General features: G+C 39.7%; 1 protein-coding gene across 3 annotated transcripts in view; it reads right to left on the bottom strand.

The window, feature by feature from the left end:
- Positions 1 to 9,577: 9,577 nt before the first annotated feature.
- The window catches only part of TTC8 (tetratricopeptide repeat domain 8), a 45,180-nt gene continuing 43,900 nt past the window's right edge, over positions 9,578 to 10,857 (bottom strand). For all 3 annotated transcript variants that reach the window (XM_067296907.1, XM_067296906.1, XM_067296905.1), the window contains one exon: positions 9,578 to 10,287. In XM_067296907.1, the coding sequence (XP_067153008.1) occupies positions 10,171 to 10,287 (117 nt within the window). In that variant the 3' untranslated portion in view covers positions 9,578 to 10,170. The remainder of the gene's footprint in view (positions 10,288 to 10,857) is intronic.

Here is a 10,857-nt window from a genome sequence, read left to right as displayed (position 1 = left end):
AAGATGCTATGAAATTCTGCATTTAAAACACTTCCCCAGAAAGTGGTGGGCTTTCTTATTAAAGAGAAGAGTAGGAAGAATCTGTTCCATTTTAAAGCTCCAAAAATAAAGTTCCTGGCATATTACTGTTGCTTCCTTCTCATTTTGCCTTTATTTAAGCTGCTCTAGGGGTTCACTCTGCCTGTATCAGGCATGAAAGTTCCTCCAGTGTTAAACCTGGCAAGAGATCTGGAAGGCCCGGGGGCGCCAGGGGAAGGACGATGTTGTTGTCCACGACCCTTACGTTCCCCTGGGATCAGCGGGTTTCCTCCAGGAGGTGAACTCTGAACAGCGATACCAGGTAATCTGCTATTCCTATAATGGTAGAAATGTTGTCAGGACTCCAGCTGCTGATGGATGAAAGAATAAATTCATTCTCACGAGGGGCTGTGTATTCTGAGGCTGTGAGCTTCAGCTGCACTTAATGGGTGATTTCCTTCCTCAAAACACCATCCTTCCTCACAGGAAATATTTTGTTAGTTCTTGTCCTGCAGCCTCCTGCTGCTTTACAGGAAAAATATGCTACAAGGGCTGCCTGATGAAATGGATTACATGACGATTTAGAGAATATTGCAATAGTCTTCGTAACTCAGTGAATAGTAGATTCTACCTCAGTGTATACATGAAACAGCATGAAGAGAGGAAATCTATGATGAGTAATGGCCTTTTGAATCATTTAGCTGACATTTTGAATCTTGACTAAAATTTTGTATCCGTATGAAAATAGCAGTTTCTGAGGCAGTGCAGTCTGCCTCTAAGACAATATGTATTTTTCTGATCTTCATTTCTCATTTTGTAGTAACAATCTTATTTACTCTTAAGAAACCAGAATTAGTCATTAATAATTACGTGTCAGGAGTTTTCTGACTCTACCAGTAATTATTTTGCCGTTATGCATTACACATTTGCAGAGTGAACAATAAACAATATATTCTACAATTTGTAATATAGACATGTCTAGAATAGAAAAATATTTTTGTGAATAAATAGAGTGAATGTAAAATCTGAACAATAGAATTAAGTACAGCTTTGAAATTTGATTGCGTTATTATCAAATGAAAATGACATTAGAATTAGAGGGAAAATATTTTCTGGAAAAAAGAAAAGGTTACCTCAACTTTTGTGTAGCTACAAGATGGCATTCAAAAGAGGTACTTTTCTACCCATCAGGGAGCCATATAGGGCATATGCAGATTTGACATTTTCTTCTTTCTCCTCCATTTGTATCTGCAGCCCAGGGTGAACAGTTTCCTTCTTATTTGCTGTCTCTAAATATCTTTGTCTGGGCAGCTGTTGATTCAGGCTTGGTGAATAAATAAAATGAAAAGAACTTCCTGCACAGTTTAAAAGCAATGTTACTTTCTGAATCCCAACCTGCTATTTGTGGTGTTAGCTTTATCGGGGGAAAAGGAAGAACGTACAGAAACAATATGCCAGGCTGTGAAGCATTGGTGATAGGGGACTTCGCACACAACTGAAAGAAACCCCATGTAGTTATTTTAAGATTCAAGGTGCTAAGAGTCTCAGAAAAAGTGCTGAGCATCCTCAGTGACTATTGCAGGAGTGGAGATACTCAGCTCCTCTCAGACGACACCACACACTCACCAGGATCATGTTGGGAATGAGCTCGGATGAATCCGTGCTCCTTGGCTAGAGCCAGGGAGCCGGAGATAAATCCGTGCTCCTTCGCTAGGGCCAGGGAGGCAGAGATGAATCCTGCTCCTTGGCTAGAGCTGGGGAGCCAGAGACAAATCTGTGCTGCTTGGCTGCTCTCCCACCAGTTGTTGCACCTGCACTAGGGATAGGCAGTGTGGATGCCAGCTCACGGGAAAGCGCTGACTGCTGCTGCACACGCATGCGTGTGGCAGGAGGGGAAACAGAGAAATTGGGAACCTTCGCAAAGAGAATTCATTTTTAATAATCTCTTCAGGGCTTCCTGTTCCTCTTTGCTTTTTGCCAGCTAAGAAGGATGTACAGATGATGGGGAGAAGAGGGGGTGGATTTTTAGGCAGATCTGGAAGGACTCTTGTGTTACTGTGTCTTAATTGATGCTCTTGAGGGGCACACTTCTGGAAGATCAAAGTGCTTAAATTAGCACCACTTCACACTTTCTTCAATATTTAAAATGAGAAAGAAACTTTCAGGTCATCTCCAGGAAATGGCTGTTGGAGTCATGTTCTCATCTGCTAACTTCTACTCAGATCTGCCTCCTCTTCTACCTTTCTCCAACGCAACCTGGGAGTTTAGCCTCCACACTTTCCACTTTCTTCTCAGCTGCCACGTGCTGACCCCATGCTGAGAACCGCCTGGCAACAGGACATGAAGTCACGGAGAGTATGAGCAGTGTGGCACTGCTCATCCCAAGAGAAAATGGTGAAACTAGGTCATCAAAACCGACAAAAGAGGAGAAACCCCACTTATTTCTCATTACTGATTCTTAGGTTGCTCTACAGGTTAGATCAGGGGGCTAATTCAGAGATGGATTTCACAGTGATCAAAATGATTCCTATTTCAGTTTGCTTTTAAGAAAAAACTTACTTGTGCAAGTCTAATTCTCTAAATGAAAGGTATTTCTTAGTTCAACTGTCACATGCCAGCCTGCTCCAGCTACACAGCTGGGCTGTAAACTTACAGGAAAGGGCTGCAGCTCCCTTTCATAATCCCTCCAGCAGCACCTGGGCCTCACAGGTGCCACCAAGGCAGGTAGTGAGCAGCCTCCTGAGCTTTTGGGAGTTCTGGGAGGCATCAATATCTTCTCAACAGCTTTCTTTTAAAGGTAAGAAAAGTCTTAAAACAACTTCTTGGGCTGTTCTTTTCGACTATTGTGGTTTTGTCAAGTGTATCTTTAGTTGCTGGAGTTATCCAAAGCCTCACTGGAGACATTATGTTCAAACTGAAGCAATGGGTAAGAGAGCAGCTTGGCATATAGCTGGGAACACTGCAGGTTGGTCTCCTCTTGCCTGCTGAGGTATCTCCAGTATGAGAGCAGTCTCATTTGTCAGCAGAAAAGAGGGGCTCCTTTTTTACCACTAAATGCTGGTAAAAATTAAAATCAGGTTTGGGGGGAAAAAGTTATTCTACTACGAGTATAATCAACTGGTGGGAAGAGCATCACTGGCTACCCCTGTGGATATGTATGGGGAAACATTTTGTATGTAGTTCCTTTGCTGTTGCTAAATCCAGAGCTGTTATGAGCTCAGTGTGCTTGGTGATAGACTGCTAAAGGGGTAGAAAAATGTTATGACTATGCCCTAGTATTGGCTTTCAAACTCACATGGTTACAAAGGCAAGAATCGCTCCATTCCCAGAAATGCGGCAAAGTAATGTTTCGCTATGCTCTGCGAAGCCCTGCAGGGCAACGGGTTTATGGTACACAACAAGCAATGTGCAAAAAAATGTGTGTTACAGTGCCTGCTATGGTGTTTTAAACCTGAGCTAAAGTGGGACTTCTGAGGAGGGAATGAGAACATATTTATTGCATGTGCTTCTTAGGGTCACATGTAACAGGAGTGTTTATGTTCCCTGGGGATGCTTGAACAGACTTCAGTGAGTAAAATCTGTCTGTTTGCACGTGGTTATAAGCATGTGTCTGCAGTAGAACTTTATTTTGGAAAAGTCTACTATGTTGCTAGGTGGAGATCTCTAAGAGACTCAGGGTGCCTCTCAGTATAACGTGAGACTATTATTTCCAATCCTAGTAATACTGTGCAGGTTTTCTCTTACTCTTCTTTGTTCAGGAGATTTGGGGCCTGAGTTACCTTTCATTTGTCCAAAAATGAGAGGTACTTGATCAGAAAAAAATTGCTTATGGTGTATGTTACTTTACATAGTGCCGTTGGCTTTTGTTGGTGGAGTCCACCACCATAACATGATGCGAAGTTACATGTGATGATGTGATATCAGTCACTGGGTACTGCAAGAAAGGAACAACTCTCACTCCCCTTCAAAATCAAATATCTGTCACTACTCAGGATTTGTTTCAAGTTTAAGTTATGATCTAACCGAAAAGGTATCAGTTCTTGTGTTCTTATTTTTTGGTTTTATAGGCATTGGAGCATCTGAAACTTCGGTAGGGTTAGAACCACTGTCTGAGTTAGGATTGCTGAGTACATCTGAGTTTTTCTTTAAAAGATGATGAAGTTGTACAGTAGATAACATGAGACTTGTCACATGTCAGGGGTTTGAATGGTTCTGAGCTTTGGTTGCAGTTGCTTGAAAATAAATCCTTTTGCTGAAGATATACAGTGGTGCTAATCCAGTTTATCATAGGTGTGACTGCAAAGTGTACATGACCTACGTTCTTTTAATCATGAGGAGCCCCATTACACTTATTACTATTAAGTACTAACTATATATATTTTGCAAATATACATATGCCCCCCTGCAAAATAGGGTTTTCCACTCCACCTGCCTTTCCCAGTGTTCAGTTCCCAGCCTAAGGGAAACTCTTGGAGAATTGTATGCTTCACTGCTTACAGCTACTGTCTGATTTGAAGACAAAACAGGTTATTTGTGGATATCTTGGATGTCTTGCACACATGCAGCAACGATATCCCTATATTATACTAGAGAGATTTTTGGTATATGATTTTGGCATTCCTTGTGGTCCTCTGCTTATTAGCTTGCCTTCCTGGGATTTATGTTAAATTTAAAATCTTGCATTCATCCAAGTAGCTACCATTTAATACCATAATAAATGAATGCTTGGTAATGATACAGCATTTTAAGCCTGTACCTTGGGATACTGGAGGGCTGCAGGCAGAAGTAAATCAGAAGGCTTTAAGGTTTTTCTATTGGGCCGCCCACAGGAATATCTTTGGAAGAATCCATAATGACATCCTTAAAAGCTAGGACAAACGCATAGAACTGTTTTAGTTCTCCTACTGATTTAAAAAAAAAAAACAGTGACCGTATATTTAGAACATGTTTTTCTCTGAGCCCCATACAGTTGGCTTATGGTAATTCAGAAGACCTAGGAGTAGTTGTAGGATATGTTCCTAACCTAACCTAGTTTTTCTGCAATATTTTATAAACAAATAGACCGGAATCTCTTGCTAGAAGATTTTGTGACCCTGGGTTAGGATGATCTATATTTGTTGTATATAAGGATTAATTAGGTAAGCACCTTTATAAATGTTGACATTATTATAGCATATAGACTTGGCAAAATATGGAACTGGTAGTAGTAAAAAATTCTACTTACTACTGAGGCTAAAACTTAAAACCTTGGCAATTACTTTATGGCTATTTAAATTTAATAAGCAAGAAATGAGAAAAAATTGCTGGGGTGGTGTGCTTGCGGGAACCTGGTTTCCTAGATCTTAATGAGTTTGCCCTTTCCACAGGGCTTAGCAAGTTTGCATCCTGCTGTTTATCTCATTTCTTATGGCTTGGAAACCTATCTTTGAAGCAATATAATTGGTTTCACAGACAGTATCTGTCAAAAACCAAACAGAAGATGGAGAAAAAACAAATCTGTGCATGTGCTGATATATTTAAATATACAATTATACATAATGCATTATGTGTCAGGAAGAGAGCCCTTTATTATAAACTTAGTGGTTTGAAATAATGTCTCTTTTTTCTTTTTTTTGACGTATTTCACACAGATCTAGTATCTACATAGAAAGTCTATCTGCTATACCTTTATGACACTTTTGTAAACTTCACATGAGAAAGGGAAAGGCTGTGCTCTAAGCAATTGGTGTAACTAGCCCATCAAAAGGAGAAGCTAAATGTACTGCTATTTCAGATCATTCAGTTATTCAACATAATTCAGGGTACGTTTACTTGATAGCTTTTGCTATAAGAATTGTGCTCCCTCTGATGACATATCTCCCAGACTTAATCCATTTGCTAATGCTTCTGAGGCCAGGCTCCCAAACTGTGAGCTGCAGAACCTGTGACTAGGGGAATTAGTAGTACACCTGTCTTAACAGTGCAGCAACTTAAATATTATTGGAGGGTGACTGGAGATGTGAGTTTGTCTATGCCTTAAATATCAAGGTTTCTTGGCTTTTGCTTCATTCATCTTCTAAAGTACATAGAGGAACTTAGTTTTTATTTATTTATAGAATAAGGGTCATTTTCCATTCTACATCCACCATCTGCTCGTTCATTTCCAGCAACGGCTGGGATATCAGTCAAATACTCCTCGGTGGCCAGCAGAGCTCAGCAGCGCAAAATTACTGAGATGATTACAAAGTCATCTGCAGGGAACAGTAAGTTTGCAGCAGCCCTGAGCTTTAAATGAATCCCAACAAGCAAAGAAAATTGTGTGGGCTGCTTCTGGTCCTGGCCCTCTGATGAAAGCTCATCCCTTCATTGAATGTGGTCTCAGGGTGACTTCGTGTCCCACGTTTTATACTGCAGTGTGTTTGTGCAGTCTCATTGGAAAGCATTTGGGAGTGGCAGTTCTGAAACCTCCTCAAGGTGAGGGAGGAATGGGATGGGACCTTACAGTGGCTTTTACGCTGCTTATTTAGTTTTCTGCTATATCAGCTGCTTTTCCCCTCCTCCCCTATGTTGAATTGATTTTTGACATGAATTTTAGACTTTCCAACTCTGCCCTTGCTCATGGGGCATAGCTGATACCAGCCAGTAAGTTTTCATGGCAGCTGCTTCTTGCTTTTTGGAGTAAGAACTGCCCACCCTGGTTCAGACCAGTGAGTTTGTGCCAGGGGGTCTCCGAGTTGTGTAGCTCATTCTGCCTCTAATAGGCAAACAGCATATTTGGTCGAAAACAGCTGTCATAGATGCCATCTCCCCCTCTACCATCAGTGGTGACTGTGATGTTGTCATTACAGAGGTGAAGCAGGTAGGAGATAAGGCCTATCAAACAAGAGGCAAAACAGCTCTTGTTCTACTCACTTCCCTGCAGCAGAGCCTGAGGGTTTGGGTGCTGACAAGCCGCTCTGCAAGGAGAAGGAGAAGGGAAGGATATGAATGAACTTGAAGTCTCCCATTAGAAGAAGAGAAACTTGTGGCAGAGAAAGTTACTAAATATAAAATCTTCCACGGGAGATGCTGTAACTTGTTTTATATCAAAACTTGATGTTGCTCTGACAGATAAGCACCAGTCAAGCACAAACTGGGCTCATTAAAAAGGGTAACTGGCTTACAAATTTTGGCTCACATTATATCTGAGATCAGACTGAATGACACAATATCTCTTCTTCTGGCCTACAAGCAGAAAAAGAAAATAGGATCATTATCCAGAGTCTTTTACTGACTGAACAGGTACCTGATAGCAAACTTGTTCTGTTCAATGACATCTGAGACTGCTTTTTTGCAGACAAAATACTCCATAACCATAACTGTGAATTCTGATTAATTTTAGCGACAGTTTTGAGGCTGGGACTATGGCTTAGACTTTTCCATGACATCTTGCAGAATAATCCAAATCCAGTCATAATCCTAACCGTTCATTATCAACTTTTAAATGGATTCATCCATCAGAAAGAACCCCATCTAAAGACCAACTGGGACTGGGGTTAACAGCAGCAGACCTTTCCTGAAGAGATGTACAAACTTTAAGATCTCCTAGCACTCTGTTTTGAGCTTCCTTCCAGGCTACATTGTTGCGGATATCACCTCCACAGTAGATAAAAAATTGTTTGTGTTTCCTTATTATATTTTATCTTTTACTCCCAAAGGGCTTTATAAATGCTGGCTTGACGCAGCTGGGGCTATGCTACAGGTTAGGAGAAAAAATTATTTCTATGTTAGAGAAATGCTGCTTACACTATTAAGGTCACGCTGTCCTAACATGATTCTACCACAGAGATGAATACAGATTCTGATGCAGTGTGTTATGCTATGTCGTACTAAATTAACCGAAGGCAGTTTGCCCCAGGGCCTGCCGATTCATCTGTTCACTGGAGCTCGCATTGAATTAACATAAAACAAAATTGAAAGATTCTTCCACGACAAACAGCCTGCTCGTTCATCTGTTCTTTCATTGTGGTGCTGTTCTCATTATCACATTTGATTTAATTTGTGTGTGTGCTAGTCATGAAAAAAGCATTGTAATACCCTTGCTTTGGGTTGTAAAAGGTCAACAAAACAAATAGCTACTGCCTTTTGTGGCAATCAAAATACACCACATAAGATAAATTTGGAATGGCTTGCAGATGCTACACATTAAGGATTAAAATCTTTTTAGGTCCCTATGTAGAAATTTGTTTGTGTGGTTTTTTAAAACATAAGAATCTTCTGTGAAGAATTTCTTACCATGTATTGGCCTTTCCCCTCTCAATCTCCACACATAGTCCAATACTAACATACTAATCATGTCAGTTCTATATTCTAAGCAGTATAGTTTGCTAAAAGGAAGAGCTATTCAGATCATTAATTTGAGGGGTGATCACAACAAGTGGGATCTTATATGCGTTTATGAGGAACTATTGAGCTGCCACACAGAGGATTAAAAACTGAAGTTATGTTATTAGTCTCTGTTCTAATTCACGTAGAAATAATCTTACTATGCAAATTTAAAAACAATTTGAACTAATAACATGACACTCAAACTCTCAACAGTTGTGCATAAACTGCTAAGACAAACATGTTCATGTTGTTTGATAGCTTCCTTAGCACCACCAGCTGGAAAGACATAACTGCAGTAGATCAAAGGATGGAACTTCCTTACAATTGCTTCCTTTCTAGCAGAAAAACAGGATCTTAATTAGCTAATGAAAGTTCCTATAACTTTCTCTCTTAATTTGTTTGTGACAAAATTCTGACAATATAAACACAATGTGGAAAAAAGTAACACTTCCATTAAAAATGCTGCATCTATTTATCCAATAACGTTGTTTCTGCATTTCACATGTTGTGTCACCAGTTTATTATAGTGTTGCTAACTCCATCACCTATAGACTGCTTTGTAAGGCAGCCTGTGGCTACATGTCTCTAAGCTTTCCAGTATCTACCTTTACCAGCTACAACAGTCATAGAAAGATGAGGGTGGAGAAGCCATGAATAGTAGAAAGAAGAGGAAGACGACAATCACAACCATGTTTAGGGCTGCTCCCTAAACCAAGAGAATCCTTTAAGTATCACAGAAGCATGACAAGATTTTAAAGGCCAGTTTCAGGATGTGCCATTTTAGAATATCTTAACATCCCACATTTCTTAAAGGTCTTTTTAAAAGGTCAGGTTGGGAAATCATGCAAATGTATCTGGTTTAGTTAGAACACAGAGATATGTGACTGAGACAAGGTCTTTGGATTTTTGCTGCTCTCAGTAGTGTTGCTGCAGTGACACAGATTTACTTAGTTATTTAGCAACCACGCTTTTGGGTGGTTACCTGTGCCACCACATTCAATGTCTTGTTCTCAATGGTTAGTACTTACCACTGCAAGCTTCTAAGCACCCTTTTCCCTTGCTGAAATGAAGATTGCACTTTCTTCTTGGGAGAGAAGCTATTACTGTGCTATTTAGTATCAGTTCTGCTGAGTCTTTCAAAATACTTCAAGATCTCTGACTTTTCAAGGCAATAAGGATGTAATTTTAATTTATATAAACAAAGGAGACAAACTATACAAACTGGAATTTATTTCATTCCTGTGGTACAACAAGCAATAGATGAACTTCTGCTTTGCATGTGTATTTTAAACGCATTTTAAGTACTTCAGTTTTAAAACTTAATGTTCAGTAAGAAAGCACAGTATCAAAAGCCAGGTTCGAAGACCAATTATGAAGTATTCTTACTCCATACTGCCTGACAGATTGTCACACATGAATATTTAAAAACACTTTTTTCTGCAGAAAAGTCAGAACAAATTCTTTAAAAAGTTCATTAATATTAAATGGAGACTTACTTGCTATTATACCAGACAACTATTTCAAAGCTGTCCCAGTGGCAGTATCTTGCCACTATTACACTCGCTCTTGTATATAGTTGCAACATGTGTTCTGGCTGCATTTCAAAAAGTGATACGTTTAAAGATGACACAAACTAATTAGGATTCTTAAATCTTTCCTGCTACTCAAAAGGAGCACAGGTTTTGCCACAGGGACGGATTAAGTACAGTATATCTGTTTACTTTGAGGTTTTTGTTTTTTTTTTAATGTACTAGACATCAATTCTGGCTGATTTTGAATTGTTTTTACACAATAAAAAATATGTCATCAGAGCATAGCAAAGTGCTCTTTCAACTGTTTGAGGAGCTGTTGTGTATCAACATGGTCTGGAAATGCTTCCTCTGACTTCTGAGCAGCTATGTAACTCCTTTGAAGATCTCCAATCTGTAAGAGAAACAAACTCATTTTACAGAGCCAAGCACTGCAATATTTATGCCATGTATTCTGTACAGTACATTTCTGATATTCACAAATGTTTAAACATAGGTCCTGAGACTGAACAAATGACCCTGGTACAGTATGGAGGCTTTCAAACTTAGTGTTATGTCTTCCCTCTCCCTTCAAGGGAAGGGGACAAACTTCAAGGGATGGGGAGAAAAAGACAGCTGTGTGATTTGAAGGGGAGGGGTTCATCAAGACAGTGACTTTTATACACCCTTACTCAACTTTTTGGAGACTGTACAACAAGGTACATCATGCCCAGTGCTTGAAGCAAGGAGAAATAAAAAAATTAAAGATTTTAAACTCAATATGAGTGTTGTTCTACACAAAGACAAGATAGAGCCAATCAGCAGTACTTTGCTTTTGTAAAGGCAGCAACTCCCTGTGATTTCCTGCTTCATCAAGGAGAAGAGCATGATCGTATTACAGAGCTGATGAGCTGTATGCTGCTATTCTCCTGCTTTTAGAAGCATGCTTCCACATGGTTCCCTACTTAGGGAATCTTATTTATTT

This window comes from Apteryx mantelli, chromosome 4 (genome assembly GCF_036417845.1).
Source record: "Apteryx mantelli isolate bAptMan1 chromosome 4, bAptMan1.hap1, whole genome shotgun sequence".
Lineage (NCBI taxonomy): Eukaryota > Metazoa > Chordata > Aves > Apterygiformes > Apterygidae > Apteryx > Apteryx mantelli.
Note: the sequence above shows the minus strand (reverse complement) of the source record. Positions and strands in the feature narration are given on the sequence as shown.